Source organism: Lacerta agilis, chromosome Z, assembly GCF_009819535.1.
Source record: "Lacerta agilis isolate rLacAgi1 chromosome Z, rLacAgi1.pri, whole genome shotgun sequence".
Taxonomy (NCBI): Eukaryota; Metazoa; Chordata; class Lepidosauria; order Squamata; family Lacertidae; genus Lacerta; species Lacerta agilis.
In genome coordinates, this window is record NC_046331.1 from 25,492,900 (window position 1) to 25,515,725 (window position 22,826).

General features: G+C 44.2%; 1 protein-coding gene across 14 annotated transcripts in view; it reads left to right on the forward strand.

The window, feature by feature from the left end:
* The window catches only part of TENM1 (teneurin transmembrane protein 1), a 379,169-nt gene that overhangs the window by 122,177 nt on the left and 234,166 nt on the right, over nucleotides 1-22,826 (forward strand). For all 14 annotated transcript variants that reach the window (XM_033137208.1, XM_033137217.1, XM_033137214.1 and 11 more), the window contains exon 3: nucleotides 6,188-6,448. In XM_033137208.1, the coding sequence (XP_032993099.1) occupies nucleotides 6,188-6,448 (261 nt within the window). The remainder of the gene's footprint in view (nucleotides 1-6,187; nucleotides 6,449-22,826) is intronic.

Sequence of the window (22,826 nt, forward strand, 5' to 3'; positions counted from 1 at the left end):
TTTCCCTTAAAAATGCTTCTCCTTGCCCATTGGAATATCAAAGGTAGGAACCGGCTAACCTACCTCTATTATCTTTCAGTCCTTTTGCAAACATTACCCAATAACTGCCACTTAGAGAGAGAGAGAGAGAGAGAGAGAGAGAGAGAGAGAGAGATGGTTTGAAAGGGGTCAAGGGTGGAGAAAGCCTTCGAACCAAGTTACATGAAAGGGCAGCAGGAGTTGGGGAGCTGCAAGGAGGATCTCCAGGCTGGACTCCTTTTCTTAGGCAAGGCTGTCAGGTGTGGAAGCTTGAAGGGAGAACATACGGAGGAAATGGGAAGTTAGAGGAGCCTGTAGGTCAGTGTGATGATAGTGCAGATGATGGGGAGCTTGGCCTCACAGAGGCACGGCAACCCTGGATGCTGCGGCTAGGTCGGGCTGCTGCGAGGAGGCCATGCCCAACATGAAGATTGCCAGCAGCATCCAAGGCAGCAGCACTCAGGAACAGCAACTTGGAGCTGGGGCCACCCTCTGCCTCACCTCTTGGGAAGTCCCCGCCACTGCTGCAGCCCTCACAGCAGTGGCAGCGGTAGCGGGGCATAGCAGAGCTACCGCCGATGCTGCTTTTGCCGGTGCCTCCTCCTCTGGAGAGATTCAGCCTGCACTTTCCTCGCCATGTGGGCAGCTTTGCAGCCAGTTTGAGGGCGACCCTAATTGAGCATAGGTCTGTGGCAAAGCTCCTTGTACTGTGGTATCCAAGCAGCACCCAACAACCAAGTGGCTGCCAGGTACTTTGGAAGTTCTCTGTAAGGGACTTCTGACCTACCAGGCCAAAAGACTCTATCATCCCTGGTATGTAGCAAATTCTGAAGAACAACGCATACCAACACCACCCAGAAATATCCCACCCACCCAATATCAGAAATCAGACCCTTTGATTTTGTTGCTCAGATATGCAGACTGCATTTCATCGCTAGTTGTGGTATGTTTCTTTTGCAAAGTTTCCTCCAACACCATTCAGCACTCTACTCTCACCCCCTTCCTTTGTTAAACATGCTACCTTTTCTTCTTTTAAATGGCAAAAACTCCATTATGTGCGGAGTTAAATGTTAGAATAAATTAAATGCCCAGGAGTATAGAAATGCAAAACAGAGGGTTTGCTGCTGCAAAATCAGATAGTAAAAGGGAAAAAAGAAGTATAGTTTCTGTAGGCAACTCATTTCACCATTCATTAATTGGGCACCACATTTTAGATTCAGAAAGCACTGGATACAATATTTTGAAATTTGCATTCCTACAACACACACACACACACACACAAAACATTTATCTCAGTGTGGTTATATATATATTCTCCACACAGGAGCAGACTCAGTTCGGTGTTTTCTGTCTTTGTCTGAGCTCTGTATTGTTTTTAACTGCTGTGCTGATTTTGAAATTTTATACTCCTAGCAGGTCCGTGGCTTGGGGGTGGTCCCAGATTCAGCACTATCTCTAGAGGCTGTGGTGGCCTTAGTGACTAGGAGTGCCCCTTTCCAGCTGCAGTTGGTTTGCCAGCTATGGCCACTTTCGAACAGAAATTACTTGGCCACTCCTACTTCCAGATGTGATTATTGCAATGCACTCTGCCTGGGGATGCCTTTGAAGACGACTCAGAAACTTCAATTGGTCCAAAATGCAGTGGACCCCAGATTACTGCCTGGGGCTCCCTTTAGACCACATATAACCCCTGTTTTTAGAACAGTTGCATTGGTGACCGATTCATTTATTTCATTTCATAAAATTTATATGCCACTAGAATGTAAAAAAAGGAAAACCTCAAAGCAGTTTACAAAACAATAACACCAAGAAAAATTCAATACAAAACAAATGTTAAAAAACTAAAGCAGATTAAGATTCACACCAACTTTCTAAGCATCTGGGTTGGTTTGTAAACACACCAGTGTTTAGAGCCCTACATGGCATAAACCTGAAAGACTGGCTGCTTCCCTACAGACTCCCTTGATCTTAATCGCAGTATTAGACTGTCTGCTTGGAACTGTTTGCAATGGATGGTGTGTGTGTGTGTGTGTTCCAAAGTCTCAAAAGTTAAAACAAGCCCCTTTCCTGGTCTCAACTGCCATATGCGATATTTTGCTCTGACGCCAAACAAACGTCCAATAGAAGTAGCCGTGGTAGCGATAAGTTTTGCCACAGGATTCCGCTCTGTACTCACTTCCCTGTACTCTAAATCAGTCCCATTCCCCACTTCCATTTGAAGTGTCAAAAAGAGGCGGAGGAAATGTCTCCCTCGCGTCTGCTCCGTTCGTCCTGTGGCAGCTATTGCAGAAGCAGCTTGAAGCAGCAATTACATAGACTAAAACACAAATTAGATCTGCCACTCCATAGACAAGTTCTCCCCAAGGGTCTTAAGATTAATACGGGTGGGTGGGTGGAAGACGTAAAAGAAGCAAAATACTAAACAAAATAAATGTGGTTTCCCTTCTCTGTCTTTGAGGTTGCTTGAGCTTGACTTCGATGTGTTGCCCCAAGGCATGAATTCTAAAGGTGGGTTCACATGGCTGGAAGCCCTGCGCTCATCTCCAGGGATGTAGCTGTGGAATTTGAGAGAAAACATTTCTAGCTGCCATCAGCCAATTGTTGGGATTAAGGGAGACCTTCTTGTTGCTCTGCAGTGGTGCTTTTGTGTGTGTGTGGGGGTGTGTGTGTCTGCGTTGGTTAGTTTTGCTTCATATTGGAGGATTTCATCCCACTCAGCCCCAATTTTATTCATTTAGTAATCAGGAAAGTCGATGATAAAGGGGGAGCTTTTAAATCCTGCCACTCTAGTTACTACAATCTAGGAGCACTACTGCATTTTTTTCCCTTCAGGGCCAGGGATTGGTCTGGTGTAGTGGTTAGAGTGTTGGGCTAGGACCTGGGGTTCCAATCCCTACAAAATCCCTACAAAAATAGCAATAAAATCCTAATTCCATAAGCTGTAATGTTTATTTCTAACTGACACACAGAAACCAGGTGATTGGAATTTTTAGCATTGCCGTGAGTGGCTTTGGAGGTAGGTTTCATCAATCCTTGTAATACCGGTAGCAGTAATGGCTCTGTTGAAAGTTCCAACAGGGTTGTAGCCATGAGGGCCACTGAGAGATGAGAAAGGAGGTGTTGGCACACTCAGTGGACATGAAATGCTGAGCATCCGTTGGAAAATAAAATAAAAAAAGATTGAGAACTTGGGGAGAGGGAGTGGAATGGTTTGTTAGAAGAGGGTGAGGAGGGGCACCTGGACCTTTGGAGAGGAGCACTACTATGAGGAAGCAGTGGCAGCTGGTGCTCACTGAGACTAGTAGGGCTAAAGGCAGAGAGGTCAGCCATAGGTGGAGCCAGAGCCAATGGCAAGCAGAGCCAACTAATTCCAGCTTTGTCCCCATCCTCCTCCCTGCTAAGGCAACACTGAGATGAAGGACGAGGAAGATAACAGGCAGTTTGGCCTGCTGGGTTGGTTGGTTCGTTGTAAGTTAGGTTGGTTGTAAGTAAGGCAGGTGGGCAGGTGGGAGCTTCACCCTGGTGGACCAGCCTCCATTGCTAGAAGTGGGTAGTCGTTGCACCATTTTGTTGTCAAGGGAAGTCTCTCTCTCTCTCTCTCTCTCTCTCTCTCTCTCTCTCTCTCTCTCAGAATCACAGACACACACTTAATTGGTTACTACATTCCCCTGGGGGTGGGGAACCTACTTCCATCTAAACTCCACATTTCCTTGTGGGGAGTCTTCCAGGGGCCACCTGTGAGTGGTAGATATGGGTGAGGGCAAGATTCAATTCAGTTAGCATTTAAAGCTGAATCTATGAAACTAGCACTTTCTGAAACAGTATGAGAACCGATACACAGCCATCCTTCAAAATTCACACATCTCCAGATTTTGTGATGCAGTTCTCTATTAAAAGAATGTTTACAAAGGTAAACAAAGAGATAAACAACTATATGACTTTCCAAAGACATCTAAAGGCAGCTTTTAATGTCTGATATTTCATTGTGTTTTTATATTTTGTTGGAAGCTGCCTATAGTGGCTGGGGCAACTGAGTCAGATGGGTGGGGTATCATCATCATCAACAACAACAAAAATGCATATGTTAGGGGAAGGTGTGCATACAGGGGACTTGCTTTACAATAATATTCATAGCAACCAAAGTTGAAAGGGAAAAAATTGCAATTCACATTAAAATGCTAATGAGTTTTCATGACGAATAATAATAATAGTCGTACCTTGGTGGCTTAATCATGCTGGCCACATGACACGGAAGCTGTCTGTGGACAAACGCCAGCTCCCTCGGCCTGTAGAGCGAGATGAGTGCCACAACCCCAGAGTCGTCTGTGACTGGACCTAATGGTCAGGGGTACCTTTACCTTTACCAACCCTAAATTGTAGGTAGGGCCAGATTTTTTTAAAAAAGATGGCACAATAGATGCAACTCTTACCACTGTATAGTAGACATTACAGCCACTGAACATTCAGATGTTTCTACACACTTGCATAGTCTCCAACTGCCCCCAAAATGCCAGGACCATCATGAAAACCTTTAAGCTGCCATGGCTTTTCATTGTGTCATGCAGAGTTCCAAATTCTGTGAGCGGGGAAAGGGAGCAGCAAAGGGTGGAGACAGGGAAGGAGGCCCCACCTCTCATGGTGGCGGAGCAGGACCCATGGGAAGAGGTGGTGCACCATCTGTTGTCGCTGCACTCCTCAGCTCTACCAGACAGTACCTTTTAATGCATCCAACTATGGTACTGGTGGTGGCAGGAGTGGCCTAAGGGCCCCCGCTTGTGTGGTAATAACCGCCAACCATAGAGACTACATTGCTGGCATTTAAGTGTTTCCTGTAAACATTCAGCACATGTGCCTCCTCTGATGCCCAAGGCGGGCTAATGGATTTTTAACCAGATAAGGCTCCCACATATAACCAAGATGTTTGCTGGTATGATATTGTTACATACTCCTCTTGGTAACAGCCACCGGGGCAGCTCAGCCTGGTATTCCATCGGCAGTGTGCATATATAAGGGGCGTAGAGGGCACACTGATGTAGAATAGAATGTCCCTAGAATGTCCCTATTTTCGTCTGAGGAATGTTGGAGGGTACTCACATGCATATTTAGGCACACACACACCCAGACCACAAGGGGGCATTGCCACAGTTTAAAGACTCTTTCCAGCCAGGCATAGACATTGTGGAGCAGAGCTGGTGAGGAGTGTGGCTGGGGAAAGCCTGGAGAAAGATATAGATGCCTGTAAGGCTGCATTCATTCCTGGAGCCTAAGGTTCCCTATCCTTGCAATACATGTTCAGATGTCCCTGCTTATGTAGCCATGCTGTTCATCTGCACACATCTGCACTGTGGCTTTCCATCACATGAAAATGGTTCCCAACCTGCTGGCTTTATGTGTGTTTTGAAGAGAGCCTAAGAATATCATAAATCCACTTTGAGTTTTATCTCCTCCAGGGAATATGCAGTATTGTAGGTAACAAGGTTAGATGTGCAAAGCTAAAAACCACCATTTATGGCACTATAAGAGCTTCAAAGAAAATACATCCTGTGGGAATTGGAGCACTACAAAAGCATGCATATTTAAGGAAATACTTTGTGAAGGCAATGCAAAGCGTTTGAAGGGAAAGGAAGTATCCTTTTTTCCAGCTCACCCACAACAGTTTTGCTCTGTACCAGCAAAAGCCTTGTCTCCAAATATATTTACTGTGTCACATATGCCACCTGTGAAATTAAAATATCAATAGATGGCCACATTCTGCCTATTTTTGAAATGTGTGGTCAAATTAGCATTCATCAGACTTCCTGGGCTCAAGTCACCCTATAGCTCCTGCTATAACAAATAGAACTGATCCTGCCAGCAGGCTGCTGTCAACAGGAACATGCCTGGAAGAGGGTGAGCTTGAGTGAGCTGCCTGCAGCCCTTGTTCCTTGGACCCAGCTGGCAGAATATGCACAATTAGCTCTGGAGGAAGTTCTGGGGCTGGAAGATGGGAGGGACAAGGGAATGACAGGCCACAACACTTGAAAAAAAGAAAAAAAGCTGGAGCCATGGAAGATGCTACGAGTGAATCTTTTGGAAAATAGGGAAAGGCTGATCTCTCTCTCTCTGTTTGTTTGTGTGTGTATAAATGTATTATTAAATCTGTTTCTTTGGTGTGTGTTTGTTTTTGCAGAGATGGAATTTCATGATACTCCACATATCTTGTGCACTGGCTACCAGCCAGACATGCATGCTGTCTCCCAGTGTGGCTATCCGATAGAGATGGGTTCTGATGTCGATACTGAGACAGAAGGAGGAGCCTCACCAGATCAGGCCTTGAGGATGTGGATGTCCGGAATGAAATCTGAGCACAGTTCCTGTTTATCGAGCCGCGCAAACTCAGCGCTATCCCTCACCGATACTGACCACGAAAGGAAGTCTGATGGGGAAAACGGTAATGAAGCAACCCATTAAAAGCAGGCATAGATTTACGTATTTCAATGTGGATGTGGGTGTGCATGTATGAGAGAGAAAGAGGTTTAGCCATGCCAATTTGTACTTAAACAGAACAATCAATGAGGCAGCAGTTGGGTAAACAAAATGCAGGAAATGTATACACTTGAGTTTGTATGCTTTCATGAGCATCCATGGTAAAAAATAATAATAATAATAATAATCAAATAATCATACACCATATATATATATATATATAGGATGAATGAATTCCTATGCCCCACAAATAAGCCAGAAACACATTTTAAATAAAAGGACACATTCTACTCATGTAAAAACACCAGGCAGGCCCAACAAATAACCCAGAGATGCATTTTAAATAAAAGGACACATTCTACTCATGTAAAAACACGCTGATTCCTGGACCGTCTGCAGGCCAGATTTAGAAGGCGATTAGGCTGGATCCGGCCCCCGGGCCTTAGTTTGCCAACCCAAGCACTTTTATTGAATTGTTTTATTTTCTTTGAACTGAGCTTGGGAAAAATAACTGTAACGTATTTCTGAAGTAGTCAGTTAATATGATTGTATTGGCATAATATCATTTGCATCTGTTCAGTTTACCCATTAAGATAGAGGGATAGATAGAAATTGCATACTCAAACACTGATGAATAGAATATTGAAAGGGAAAACTCAACATACTAACTAACATTGGAGTGTTGACACAAATAACATCTGAGCACAGGAGATGGTACAGCTAAATGTAATCAGCCCTTGTGATGTCTTTGCTTTCCACCATTCTACTTATACATTTTGACAGTTGGAGAACTCGGGTCAGATATGAAGTCGGTAGTGTAATTTTAAATCTGTCCCACAGTTGTCCTTGTATGTTTTTCGTGTCAATGTCCCACAGGCATTCCAGCTCACTAGTGCATTCGGAAGTCTATATGATTGGGAAAATCACAAATCACTCACCCTTGATACTCCTTTTATCGTGGGGCAAGCACCCAACCCATCTTCAATGCTCACATCATATTCACAATTCATGACAGGGCATTTTGAGTTGATATCCCATGTTTTTGTGCCTGCATCATCAACATTCTTCAGACAAGATAACTTGTCCGTTATTAGCAACTAACACCTACTCCTTAGAATTCCCACTCCTTGAATATTAGACAGGTGTAATCTCTGATATCTTCTCAGCACCGACTGAAAACCTTCCTCTTTCAGCAAGTTGAGATGTTTCCCTGTGTGCATATATACAGTACTGGAATTATTTTTATTTTATTTATGCTTGTTGTTTGCCGCCCTGGGCTCCTTTGGGAGAAAGGGTGGGATATAAATTTAATAAGCAACAGCAACAAAAGAATGGCCCACCCCTTTCTATGGAAGCTCATAAGAGTTGCATGTGCCTCAGATCTTCAAATGCAGGTACTGGGGGGGTGCAAGGAGCAATTTATGTAGACATCCCAGATAATTGCAGGGTTGTAGAATAACTCCTAGATGGCAGTTTATACATTCTGTGACATTCCAAGTCATCTTTGTGCAGTTTGCATCCTTTTGTCATACCTGCAGTTCTCTTCAGAAGAAGGTTCCCCAATGGCTGCTTACTAAGACAGTCAAGGGATGTCTGATGCTGATTTGTCAAAGTCTGTGTCCAAGGTCTAAGGGCATTGCCATGGATTGGGAGGGTCTCACAGATGGAGAAGAAATTCAGTTCAGTTTGCATTTATAGGTAAATTGAGCTAATTCACACTTCCTGAAAAGCAAACCAATACTCAGCTATCCTTTGAAATGTCACACTTCTCTGAATTTTACTCAGCCCAGTTTTCTGTGCAAAAAAAAGCAAATAACAGGGTAAAGTATGCATAACATATATATCGGTATATTGGTTAATATAGCATCTACAGGTACATTATATCAGGGAAAATTCTTACAAAGATATGTGTACTAGGAGAAACGCTGGCTAATTTTCTTGAGAATGCTAAAAAAAAAAATCTCAAGCTGATACGGAAATGTAGAGAATGGTCAGGTACCAGCTGATATCTACTTGAGACCCTGGACACTGACTGCAGGAGTTTGCACAAGATGGAGAAACACTCCAACCTGTAATAAGGCAGCTTTCTTCTTTGTTCCTATTCCATCTCATTTCTGGAGGTGAGGTGCATCATGATGCAGATATTCCCTTGTCTCAGGGCTGTAGTCTGCACTGAGGGCAATTTTCAGATAGTCCAAGACACCTGTTTAATATTCCTGTTTTCATTGTTAATGACAACTCATGGTAGGCTGTATTACTACATTCTAGAATTAGAACTAAGCAAAAATTTATCAGGTGATACTTTTTTATGGTGAAAGTAATATTTTTTCCTCTGCCCCTCTAGAATAAAGTCCACTATCCTGATCCCCCCCCCCACACACACCCTGTGTTTGTGCATATACATATACATGTGTATGGTAGCTGCCATTTCCCGTCCATTATGCCCTGGAACAAACCTGAGTCTGGGGAATTGTGGAAGATGCAGAGTGGTGGCCAAGCTGCCAACACAGATGCTAATCTTGACCTTTGCAGCACCTGCAGCAAAGCAGGAACTAAGGCAGGGAAGGGATGGGAGGGGCAGAGAGAGAGAGATGGAAGCTGTGCTACAGATAGTGTCAAGCCTCCAACCCCTTTGGGATAATTTCTCCTACCCCTCAAATCATTTGATGAGATGGTTCCTTCAAACATCTTTGACCACAAATAGGGTGGATCATTTTGAGGTGTCACATGCCTGCAGTTCTAGCTAAAATCTTCCACATGGAGCAATTCCATGGTTAGAGGTTTATGGAGGAAATTAAGAAAAGAATGATCTGACAAGAAGGAATGAACAAGGGGGAAGGTCAGTAGCTCAGCAAAAGAGCATCTGCTTTGTATGCAGAAGGTGCAATATTCAATTTCTGGCATCTCCAGGTACATCTGGGAATGAGCCCTGCCTGAAGCCCCTGAGGGCTGTTGTCAGTCAGTGTATGCATTGCTGAGCTAGATGGCCCAAGAAACTATGTTCCTATGACCAAGCAGCTTCCTGGCAGCTGTAACAATTGGAAAACAACAACCATAAACAATAAACACAATCTATTAAATAAACGTAATAGATTGTGTGTTAAGTAAACATAAGCAAACTGAATTGAAGTTCCCATATGAAAGGCTCTCTGATAAAGGGAAGTCTTCAGTAGAACCCAAATAAAGTCAGCACCGGTCTGATAAGTAACAGGAGAGAGTTTCAAAGGTTAAGTACCACTGCACAAAAGGGCAAATATCTACAGTGTATGAAACAGACCACCTGATGAGATACTGATTGCAGGAGGCCCTCTCCTGCAGAGCTCAGTAATCAGTTATGCATGTAAAGGGGTGAGAGGATCTTTTAGGTATCCTGGTCCCAATATGAACAGGGCTTTGTACACCAGTAAATGCACCTCAGACTTGGTTTGGTACTTCTTTGTGTCCTGTTCTCATGCACATCACCTCTGGGAAGTTGTGGGTCTCCATTTGCTCATGCACTACTACCTCCATATGGTTGTGGCCAGGGGACTGCTGTACACGGGAAGGATTTAGCAGTGTGTGAACTGAACCATGTCTTATTTGTGCACAAGTTGCCTCCAGTTGGTCCCAAGGCAGAGCAAAGTATGTGGGTTAAAAAAAGAAAAAAGGGGGAAGGAACCACCCCGCTAATAATGACCAGTTTCTCTGGAAATAGCTGCCCGATCCAGCTTTACTATAAATAGCTCTGTTCTAAGACATAAACAGTTGCTATATAATGTGTGAGCAAAAACCCCTTCAGCTGTAAAGCTCCAGGATGTCAATGCTAGCTGAATTATAGCATTGTGAGTGGGGATGTGAGAGAGAGTAGTGTTGCAAGGAGGCAAGATTGAGTTAGTGGAAAGCATATCTGTTTTTGCAACACATGCTTAAAAGGTAAGCATGGCCAAACTGCGAGAGTCAGTGATGCCTGGCGTGCTCTGGTCCATGGGGTCACGAAGAGTCGGACATGACTTAACGACTGAACAATAACAAAGGGACCCCTGACCATTAGGTCCAGTCGCGGACAACTCTGGGGTTGTGGCGCTCATCTCACTTTAATGGCCGAGGGAGCCGGCGTACAGCTTCCGGGTCATGTGGCCAGCATGACTAAGCCGCTTTTGGCGAACCAGAGCAGTGCACAGAAACACCATTTACCTTCCCGCCGGAGCAGTACCTATTTATCTACTTGCGTGCTTTTGAACTGCTAGGTTGGCAGGAGCAAGGACCGAGCAACAGAAGCTCACCCCGTCATGGGGATTCGAACCGCCGACCTTCTGATCGGCAAGCCCTAGGCTCTGTAGTTTAATTCACAGCGCCACCCGTGTCCCATGTAACACATGCTTACGTGGTTTGAATTCCTAAACTATTTCTTCCCTTATGTACAACACAGTTTCTAAGTGTATTTGGCAAATGTTCCAGTGTAAAGAAATGCATCTGAAACACACACATGCCCTATTCATTTGCTCTCCCCCTCTCTCAGATGGGATTACCTTCATTTGAAGGAGAGGGTGGGGATGTGCCCAACATATCCCTGTCGCTGTTACTGCTGTTTACCACACACCCTGCAATGTTGGAGTCTGAATGTCTGCAGCAGGAAGCCTGCTCTATTTGAGTATACTTCCTACACAATGCAAAACTCTGTTCTTCTAGGGTCTTTAGCTTGCTCAGAAAGAGCAGGATTTCTCTTGCATGACATTCAGCCCCCAACACTGCAGTGGGTGGCTACAGGAACAGTAATAGAGATGTAGGGGTGTGGCTGTTCCAATAGGCACATCCATGCTTTGTCCCTTGCATATAAGCAACAGTGTATGAATAGGGTCACACACACACACACACACACACACACACAGAGAGAGAGAGAGAGAGAGAGAGAGAGAGAGAGACTAGACAGCCTGTTCTACTGTCAAACAACTCCTACTTTCAGCATTCATAATATTGTGATTTTATGTTGTGAACTGCCCAGAAACCTGCAGCTATAGGGCAGTATGTAAATTTGTTTGCACAAAACTTATGTGACTATAGCCACATCCAGACCATACATTTAAAGTGCTATTCTAACATACTTTAAGTGTATGTTCCAGATGTGTCCATAGTCTAACCACCACATAAGCTTTGTGTAAGCAAATCAGTATGAATGCTGAATAAACAAGTTGTGAGGAGCCCTAAAGAATAGGAGAAAGTTTGTAGAAGTAGTTTGACAGTGGAAGAGGATGCCTCAAGAGGTGGTGGGCTGCTTTTCACTGGAGGTATTTAAGGAGAAGCTGGACAGCCAGTCATCTACCAAGGAGGCTCTATTTGGTTGGACTAGGTGTCTCAATTCTATAATTGTATGATTCTAAGTGAGCAGTGGAGAGCAGGAATATCACTGAAGTTTTCCTTCTTCAAGCACTCTTTGCTGCCTGTTTTCATCTGTTTTTTCCCTGGTCTACACAAAAGAAAGGAAGGAAGGAAGGAAGGAAGGAAGGAAGGAAGGAAGGAAGGAAGGAAGGAAAAAAAGAAAGAAAGAAAGAAAGAAAGAAAGAAAGAAAGAAAGAAAGAAAGAAAGAAAGAAATGAAGTTCTGAACAAAGGAGGTTGTAGTCGTGGTTGAAGCAGTGCATGGAACTGATGAGGCAGAGAGCAGAACTGGTTGTAGGAAGTAGGGAGGTAAAAAAGCATCATTTTCCATAACAGCTTATATATGTCGCCTGCAGCACTGGTTCTGTTCCACTGCAGTTTACCTTCCATCAAAAACTGCATTATTTATCTTGTTGTCCATTGTGGCAAATTTAGGTGACTTGTTTAATTAATTATGTATATTACATAAGTTAAATTGTCATTACATTGTTTCATCCCAAGGAAATGCAGTGCAAATGTGGGGCAGGGCCATAATGGGGGGAATGCAATGCACATGGAAGGAAAGTAAACATATTGTTTGTGGACTGAAAGCAACAACAAACACAACAGCGAATACCGATCTGGATTGATTTCTGTTCTGGACGTGGGACGAATAAGTGAACACCAGCAATTTCTGTTGCCTTTCCTATTTTCATCAGAATTGACCGACATCCCTAGCTGGAAGATGGGAGGTAGGAGGACCAAAATGATCAGAACGACAGTATGGAATGTGGAAAATTGTGAGAGCAAATAAGAGCTCATATAAACATGCTCTTTTTCTCTCCTTCACAGCATTAATTTTTGCAGTTATAGTGGACAGTGCATCTAGAGACAGTATTTTTAGTGACAGCACAGAAAGAGCAAGAGAGAGAGAGGGAGAGAGCAGCTGCATGAGAGATTAGAGGCGAGTCAGCATTTGGTGTTCTGTGATGCCTTGGCATTCTTCCTGAGCATGCAGAGTCTCCCTCCCTCCCCCTTGCCCCCCAAAAATTGCAGTGGTGGAGAAAACAGTGATCATCGGGAGCCTCTGGTGCACATCAGGGGGTAATTGGAGCCTTGATTCAGGAGTCTAGGCTGCCGTTGCGTGCCATGTTGCATGTCCTTAAGTTGAATTTGTATCAGCGGGACTTCTGTTTGCATAACTAGTGCTGCAGCCTTTGCCAGCAGAGCAGCTTGGAGGAACAGCTCGACTGCTGCTGACTCTGGCTATACAGAAAGTTGTGGTGGACCGACAAGCTGCCGTCTTTCAGCAGGGTCACCAGTGGGAGATGGAGCCGGGTGTTGGTGGGGATGTCCTTGTTTCAAATCCTGCTTCTGGAATACATTCTGCTCCATTTCATGGACAGAATTTGGGAAGAGCAAAGGTTCTCCTCCTGTGGAGATGCTAATGCTGAATATCACCAATGAATTATGGAACATTTTCATCACCGGGCTACAGCCCTTTATATATTTATTTATCTCAGGTCTTTGCAAAGAGCCACGATTCTTCTGGGCATTTTGTTCTACAGCTACAGAAGCAACTCTTTATAGAACAAAGTGTTGGCAGTGTTAAATATTTTACAGAAGATCTCACCGCAACAATGTCTTGAGCTGAAGGAAATGAAGGAATTTTTCTTTTCCATCAGCCAACTAATGTTTGCCTTCAGCAACGTGAGTGCAAACATATTCTCTTCCCCTTTCCACACATATTTTTCCTTCCTTTCTAAGGAAGGAAGGAAGGAAGGAAGGAAGGAAGGAAGGAAGGAAGAAAGAAAGAGAAAAGAAAAGAAAAGAAAAGAAAAGAAAAGAAAAGAAAAGTGTCTCTAGTTTGAGGGGGGGGAATGATGCAAAATGGAAAAGAAATAAAGCCTGAATCATTATTTTTTCTGGCTCCGAAAGTTATGAAAACATAAAACTTGAAGACAGTTTAAAAAACAAAACAAAACCCATTACATCCTCAATATACCTGATCCAGATAACAAAGCCTAGACAGAGGTGTAATATATTGTTGCAGAAAGGAATCCAAGTACCGTAATGCACAAATTTAGTGAGAAAAGTGTGTGATGGTAGGAATTAGGATTTATGCCAAAGTAATCCTCTCTGAGAAGCACATGTTGCAGCTCATGGGGTCTTCTGACAAGTTTGCAGTCCATGGCAAAATCATTTCATCACAGAATCATAGAATTGTAGAGTTGGAAGGTACTTTGAGGGTCTTCTACTTCAACCCTTAGCAATGCAGGAATCCTCCTAACTGTCCCTAAAAAGGTAAAGGTAAAGGTAAATGGACCCCTGACCATTAGGTCCAGTCGTGTCCGACTCTGGGGTTGCGGCGCTCATCTCACGTTACTGGCCGAAGGAGCCAGCGTACAGCTTCCGGGTCATGTGGCCACCATGACAAAGCCGCTTCTGGCGAACCAGAGCAGTGCACGGAAACACTGTTTATCTTCCCGCTGGAGTAGTACCTATTTATCTACTTGCACTTTGACGTGCTTTCGAACTGCTAGGTGGGCAGGAGCTGGGACCGAGCAACGGGAGCTCACCCCGCCACCAACATTGCACCACTGGGGGCTTTAAGCCTTTATGATGTAGTGTCAGGATGAAGGATGCCTCTATACACTTTACTCATCCCCCCCAAAATGTAACTGTAAACACTTAATTGTATATGAAGAGGCTGTTGGAGAAATTTAAAAGGGGTTCCTAGCCTGGAGGCAATGGCGGAGCTTCATGCTCTGGCACCGGGGGGCGGAGAGCAGGTGGGGGCGGGGCTGGCGCAGTCCTGGGGGCGGGCACCCAGCACGGAAGGGGGGCAGCAGCGATGGTACCCTGCCGGGATCGCACTCCCCGCACTCCTCTTCCTCTGCCAGTGGCCGGAGGTATCCCTCACAGCAACCCAAAAGACAAGGATGCAGATTCCAATTGAAAATAGGCCTTTATACAAATGTGCATAGGGACAGCCTCAAAAATAAGGAGGCTTCAAAGCAATGTTTCTTATACACTTCTAAATTCCATACATGATTTCTGTTCACCAATCAAAGGATCACAGCAATCTTATCAGTTGCAACCCAATGCCACAATCCTGAACCAATCAACATAATTTAGCTCTTCAGATCAGCCCTCATCATATTATCATGTAATTACATATAATCATTTTTTCAATGTCTTTTTTTATTTGACTTTTCTCCCAATATCCTCGTTCATCGGTCTACAAAATAATTGAAGATTAATTACAAGTGCTATGCTGAGCCAGCTTTTTTTTTTCATGCGTACAGTGGTCACATATATTCTGTTTATTTTTTTTGAGTGTTCTGGAACGAACATTTGCTTACATATGGTACCTGAAAGCAACTAGTTCAGTACTGCAAAATGTAGGCACAGGCCTTCCCAATATCGCTTTGCTGTAGGGTGTAAAGAAAACGGAATCATCAAAACGATACAGTTTTTGTGAAATTGTTATTTTCTGTATTGGAGCTGTGCTGGTGTAAGCTGAGCTCAGCTTGCTCCTTTTTTTACAACTACCCATGTAGAAAGAGGAAGGATAGAAATGTAATACACTTCCAGGGTAGAGTTGCCCAAAAGTGTGGAAAACTAGAAAAATGTGCCATTACCTGATGACCAACACATATTCTATTTCCCCTCAGTTTATATGTAATAATATATAATTGCTAGATATTTATTTATACCCTGTATTTTTCCCTGACAGGGATTCAAGGATGCTTACAGATAAAACAGCTAAAAACACAGAAGAAACAATCATTTTTTAAAAAAAATTAAGTCTGCATAGAAGAGAATAGATGGAGATAGAGATACAAGAGAGATGCTATATTAAAAACATACAGACATATCTTTCATTAAAAGCAGTCAGTTCCCTTAAAGCCTGCTAGATTACAGGGGTCAGCAACCTTTTTCAGCCATGGGCCGGTCCACCATCCCTCAAACCATGTGGTGGGCCGGACTATATTTTGAAAAAAAAAATGAACAAATTCCTATACCCCACAAATAACCCAGAGATGCATTTTAAATAAAAGGACACATTCTACTCACGTAAAAACATGCTGATTCCCGGACCGAGAAAGCGATTGGGCCACATCCGGCCCACGGGCCTTAGTTTTTGGGGACCCCTGTGCTAGAACAAAGTCTTCACCTGCTGACAGAAGGACAACAAGAAGGAAGGCCCTCTTCAGTATTCACGATGCAGCAAAGAATAAAAGAATCACAAACAAACAAACAAACAAGCAACAACCATTAAAACAGCAACCTATTACAATTCAGAATCAGCCACAGTATCAATAGTATTGAAGCTGCACTATTGAAGGCTGAGAAAGAATGTGCAACATCTTAAGACTTTTTTTAAAGAGCAACAGGACAGGATCCTAATAAATTATCAGATAAATGGTGTTGATAAATGACTGGAAATAATGTTCCCTACCTCACTTCACATTAGGGATGAGAAATCTTTGAATCAGGGGTATTACGTAGTGGGTGGACATAGCAGACAACACAGTGATTCTCCAAACAGCTCTCTTTATTCTCAGGCTGGAACAGAACTGAACTGAAGGGCTGAGCCAGCCTGCTTATATAGTACTCAGTAACATGCAACAGTAACAACTCTCTCTAGCTACCCAATCTGTGAACGGCACTCTCAATCCTTCATTTGCATGTGGACCTGAGTGAGAACTGCAGTCACGGTGGGCAGAGTGAAACTATATACACAACACCCCTAGTGGCCTAGGGTGAGAACTTCAATACATAACAAGGGGTCACAGTTTTCTTGATCAGCCCTTGAACCTTGAACAGGAACAAGACAAATGCAACACACACACTACCCCTCTGGTGATTAGGTTTTGGGGATATGCATTTTACATGTTTTAGACTATTTGCTGCAGGGATGACATTCCTACAGACTACACTCTCCTGCATAATAGATCCCCCTAACCCTCTTGCAAAATAATTAGGGAGGGGGGGACCTTCCATTGGAGCCAACTTCCCTAAACCTCATTCAACATTCAAAGTCTGCCCCATCTACCATGGGCGTACCGAGGGGGGGGCAGGAGGGGGCAGATGCCCCCCCCTAGAAGCCAGCTGCCCCCCCAAGCAGCCTTGAGTCCCTGGCAGGACATGGAAACGCAAACTCGCTTCATGCCCCACCAACTATATATGGCTGGCGGCAGTTGCGGAAGAAGGGGGGAACGGCAAAGCATCTGAAAGAGCTGGGTGGGTGGACGCGCCAATCAGCACCCCCGGCAGCCGGGCGGATGGCGCAGCTGCACCAATTGGCAGCCCCGGTGGCGCACCTTCCCTCCCAGCAAAGTGGCTCCCCCGTCCCCCTCCCTCCAGGCTGACTCTCTGGCAAGCCAGCAGCTCGTGAGCAACAGCACCGGCAAAGCTCCTCCTCCGTCTCCCCCACTCGCTGCAAAGTGGCTCCCCTGGCTTTTCTGTGCTTTTATCCTGTGCTTTTCTTGGGAGGAAAACCCGCGGGGTTGACTTCTGAGTAAACCTGCTTGGAAGCCGCTTCACCCTCTGCTGACATCTTCCACAAAATCAACACCATTAAAGCTCCGCAGCAGCTACTTCCCACCTCCAGAAGATCCCGGTTTCAGCTGTGTATCCCCCACCACCACCTCACCCGTCTTTCAGATAATTCTTCCTGTTACAACCCTCTGCTCAGCTCCCGTGTTTTCCGCCTATTTTATTTTGTGTGGACCCTGATGTCCTCCCGCCCCTCATCCATACGGAAGAGATTGAGAGGGGGTTGTTTACACTGTGAGGGTCAGGTATCGCGCACAACTGCCCCAGGATTGTTGAGCAAGGCAAACTCTCCTGTACATTTGAAAAGTCGTCATGATCTCCACCTTCCTCTCCCCACCCCACCCCCTCCTAGAATCATAGAATCATAGAGTTGGAAGAGACCACAAGGGCCATCCAGTCCAACCCCCTGCCAAGCAGGAAACACCATCAAAGCATTCCTGACAGATGGCTGTCAAGCCTCCGCTTAAAGACCTCCAAAGAAGGAGACTCCACCACACTCCTTGGCAACAAATTCCACTGTCCAACAGCTCTTACTGCCAGGAAGTTCTTCCTAATGTTTAGGTGGAATCTTCTTTCTTGTAGTTTGAATCCATTGCTCCGTGTCCGCTTCTCTGGAGCAGCAGAAAACAACCTTTCTCCCTCCTCTAGATGACATCCTTTAATATATTTGAACATGGCTATCAGATCACCCCTTAACCTTCTCTTCTCCAGGCTAAACATACCCAGCTCCCTAAGCCATTCCTCATAAGGCATCGTTTCCAGGCCTTTGACCATTTTGGTTGCCCTCCTCTGGACACGTTCCAGCTTGTCAGTATCCTTCTTGAACTATGGTGCCCAGAACTGGACACAGTCTTCCAGGTGAGGTCTGACCAGAGCGGAATACAGTGGTACTATTACTTCCCTTGATCTAGATGCTATACTCCTATTGATGCAGCCCAGAATTGCATTGGCTTTTTTAGCTGCTGCATCACACTGTTGACTCATGCCAAGTTTATGGTCTACCAAGACTCCTAGATCCTTTTCACATGTACTGCTCTCAAGCCAGGTGTCACCCATCCTGTATTTGTGCCTTTCATTTTTATTTTTTTGCCCAAGTGTAGTACTTTACATTTTTCCCTGTTAAAATTCATCTTGTTTGCTTTGGCCCAGTTCTCTAATTTGTTAAGGTCATTTTGAAGTGTGATCCTGTCCTCTGGGGTATTAGCCACCCCTCCTAATTTGGTGTCATCTGCAAACTTGATCAGGATGCCCTCAAGCCCATCATCCAAGTCATTGATAAAGATGTTGAATAAGACTGGGCCCAAGACAGAACCCTGTAGCACCCCACTAGTCACTTCTCTCCAGGATGAAGAGGAGCCATTAATGAGTACCCTTTGGGTTCGGTCAGTCAGCCAGTTACAAATCCACTGAATGGTAGCATTGTCTAGCCCGCATTTTACCATCTTCTTTACAAGAATATCATGGGGCACCTTGTCAAAGGACTTGCTGAAATCAAGATAGGCTACATCCACATCTGTCAAAAAATGAGATCAGATTGGTCTGACATGACTTATTTTTCAGAAACCCATGATGACTTTTAGTGATCACAGCGTTCCTTTCTAGGTGCTCACAGACTGTTTGCTTAATGATCTGCTCTAGAATCTTTCCTGGTATTGATGTCAGGCTGACTGGGCGGTAATTGTTTGGGTTTTCTCTCTCCCCCTTTTTGAAAATAGGGACAACATTTGCCCTCCTCCAGTCTGCTGGGACTTCGCCTGTTCTCCAGGAATTCTCAAAGATTATTGCCAGTGGTTCTAAAATCACCTCTGCCAGTTCTTTTAATACTCTTGGATGTAGTTCATCTGGCCCTGGAGACTTGAATACATCTAAACTAGCCAAGTATTCTTGTAAACTAGTTAGCTGAGTTGGTTTTCCTTGTCTGGGTGTTTTGTACCTCAAAGGTTGTCACACTTTGTCACACTTTACAAAGCAGGCAGTCTTCTGTCTTGCTGAGTTAGTTGTTAAATCAATTATTCCAGAAGGTCTAGTCCCTAAAAAAGCTCAACAACTAAAAACGAAACGAACCCCTAAAAAACGGGGCATTCCTCATCCCCAAAAAAGGTCAACAACTTTGAGCTGAACCCCCAAAAACGGGGGTAGATCACTGCCAGATTTTAATTCTGAAAGTAGATCACAGTTGGCCATCCCTGGTATAAGACATGTAACTAGAATTAAAAAATTTAAAAAATCAAGCAAATAATTGTAATAACTACCGTAATAAAGCACTGCTATAATTATATATAATTTTCCTAAAATTTTGGTTTCATTCGCCTTTCCGTGCTGAAATGTCACAACCTGAACGACCATGGCTTGCCCCCCCCCCTAGTTTTGATCCTGGGTACGCCCCTGACATCTACATTGTACAGCTGTCAAATCTTCAGGTTAAAAAAACCAAACACCAGTTAGTATACATGTGGAGCCAGGGCTGGCCTGCTCATTAGGCGAGTTGAGGTAGTGGTCTCAAGAGCAGCAGGCTCAGGGCTGCTGAGAGGGGTGGTAGATCTTCTTAACCCACCTCCTCCAATGTGTGTGTCTCTGCCTTCTCCCCTGCGCACCTTTGGTGCTGTGCTCATGGTTGCACATCAGGCACACACCCCATAGGAAGGGAGAGACAGCATTTTCTGTCTTGCCTCTAGTGGCAAAATTTCCTGGGCCAGCCCTGGGTGCAGTGGGTGCGCTGCTGTTTATAAAGCTAGCTGGGAGGCACATTTCCTCATAGTGCTCATACTACAAACAACTGTCATGAAACACCCCCCCCCACCCCCCTGCCCTGCAGCACCAGTGACTTTGTTGTAATACCAGTTGCCCAGTGCAACTAAATCAGCATAAATTGATTTCTGGGGAACCACAAAATTTCTGTATATCTGCAGCAAGGAACTACTCATTTGCCCATTAATATTTTTGTATGGGTGCATGTGCTTGCTTGAGAGAAGTGTGCTGTGATGTCTCCATACCCCGCACACATTTTATTGTGGGGGGGGGAGAGAGAGATAAGCTGTGCCTCCCCCCCCAACTTCCATTACTTCATTCAGTTTTATGTTCATCTTCAGTTCTATTGACAATTGCATTCATTATTTTTATTTTTCATCTCCACTTTGTTCTCCTTTTGAGGATGACAGTTACTGCAGTTCTATTCCTTGGGAAAGGTACTTCCAGCTGCCTTTGGCTGGTGCGTTATCACCTCATCCTGGCTGCACGTATTTCTCCACAGGAGCTAATATGCTGCAGCAGTTGAAAATCCCTTCGGCTTTTTATAGGCTATATTCCCCCCCCCTCTCCCTCCCAATATGTCGCCTGATTACTGCACTACAATTCTGATTTTTATTGAATCGTTTTAAGGTATAATTTATTTCAGATCTTTAGTGCCTCTCATCCATGTCTGAAGTGGCCTGCATTATTCAATCGTTCATTCTTGTTTACATCTTCACTTTCCCATTGGTCTCTCTGCTCCACCCCCACCCCCACCCCCCCGTATCTTTGTGTCTTTGCATCTGTGTTAAATCTTTTACATCCAATTTCTCCCTAACACCGACATGGATTAAGGATCATTTCCAGCCTTTTAACTATCTATGCCCGATTCATATCCCCTTCTTGGATGCATAACCTAATCACGTTGTAAAAATTAACTGCAGCGGCTCTGTTTAAAACTTTTTTTTTTTAGCATTTGTTGAGTGAACATATTAAAATGACACAATGGTCAGCAAAACAGTACAGATACATTTCTGTGAAATTCCAATTTACTGCTATCCAGTGGACAGTAAACATATCAAGAGGATGAAACTGGTTTTCTAAACTATGCCAACGAACAATGGTGGGCTGGGCTGTTTATAATACCAATTATCTGGGGATTTTGAATTTGTCCACACACACACACACACACACACACACACCTCCCCGCCGCAATATACTGACTCTTTTGAATCTATTTCACAATAACCTGTTAAGAAGCACAGTTCAAGTATAGTACATAAAGCTAAATATCCCTTAGCAATCCTTGAGGATTGATGCAGGAGCTACTGCCTCCATTTATTTAGAGTTTTTTCTTATCTGGGCAAAGGAGATTTCTTGCTTCTGTAGTCAAATAGTTGCTTTCTTTGCTCTGCTCCCATGAGGATCTGTTTCAAGAACAGCCATTATGAACCCGGCATATTGCTATGATCAGATGTCAGCCTAGGGCTCAGAGTTTGTCCTAAAGGTTTGGGTCTTATTTATTCTTATTTATTTTTTAGGGTTTTAACCCATTCTATTTACGCCACTTTATAAGCGGCCTTGGGATTACCGTAAAGGTTTAAAATAGCATAAGCAAATTACATTTGTTTAAAAAAAAAAAAACCTGCACAGCACTAAAGCCATCACTATATCCAAAAGCAGCTAACATCACAATAGCCGAAACACAGTAAGCTGCCTTAAGTCAAGGCTATTTGTACATCTGTTCAGTGTTATTTGATCAGACCAGCTGTGACTCTCTGGCAGACTCTTTTGGATCACCTGCTACCTGATTCTCTTTTTAAACAGAGGTGCCAAGGATATGACATGGGGTGTTATACCATGGAGCAGGGGTTGGACAACCTTCCAGAGAACAGAGGCAAGAGTGGGCAGAGCAATGAATGTGAATTTTAGTTTTCTACAGTAGGCTAGGGTGTTTTCTACAACTGCACATCTCTCTCTGTACAGACAAGCAAGAAGCATTATCGGGATACCCTCCAACATTTCTCTGATGAAAATAGGAGTGTCCTATTCCACAATAATATTAATTTTGTTATTTGTATCCCACCCATCTGACTGGGTTGCCCCAACCACTCTGAGCAGCTTCCAAAATATATAAAAACATAACAAAACATTAGACATTAAATAAACTTCCCTATGCAGGGCTGCCTTCAGATGTCTTCCAAAGGTTGTATAGTTACTGATCCCCTTGGCTCGGGGGGGGGGGGGGTCGCATAACTCCATACCCTCCAACATTTCTCCAGTGAAAATAGGGATGTCCTAAGGAAAAGTAGGACATCCCAGGATCAACTCAGAAACCAGGATGGCTTCTGTAAACCCAGGACTGCTCCTTGAATATAGGGACACTTGGAGGGTCTGTATCAGAGTTAAAGGATAATTCCCAGCCAGGCAAAAACACTGTTAAGCATGGGTGTTGGGGAGTGTAAGGGTGTGTGGCCTGCGGGCAGTCCCAAGGGTCATTTAGAGAGGGCTGGAGGTCCAGCAGTTCTGAGATTCCCCATCAGACCCTACCATAGAACTACAAGCACATCCCTGCTGGATTGAGCCGAGAAACCAAGTGGTACAGCTGAAATAATATTGGAATTTTATGCTCCAATCTGTGCAGGATATGACATTTCTGAGTTCTCTTCAGTGGTACCGCCACACAGTTGTTGTTTTTTATTTTAACTTTAATTTAGT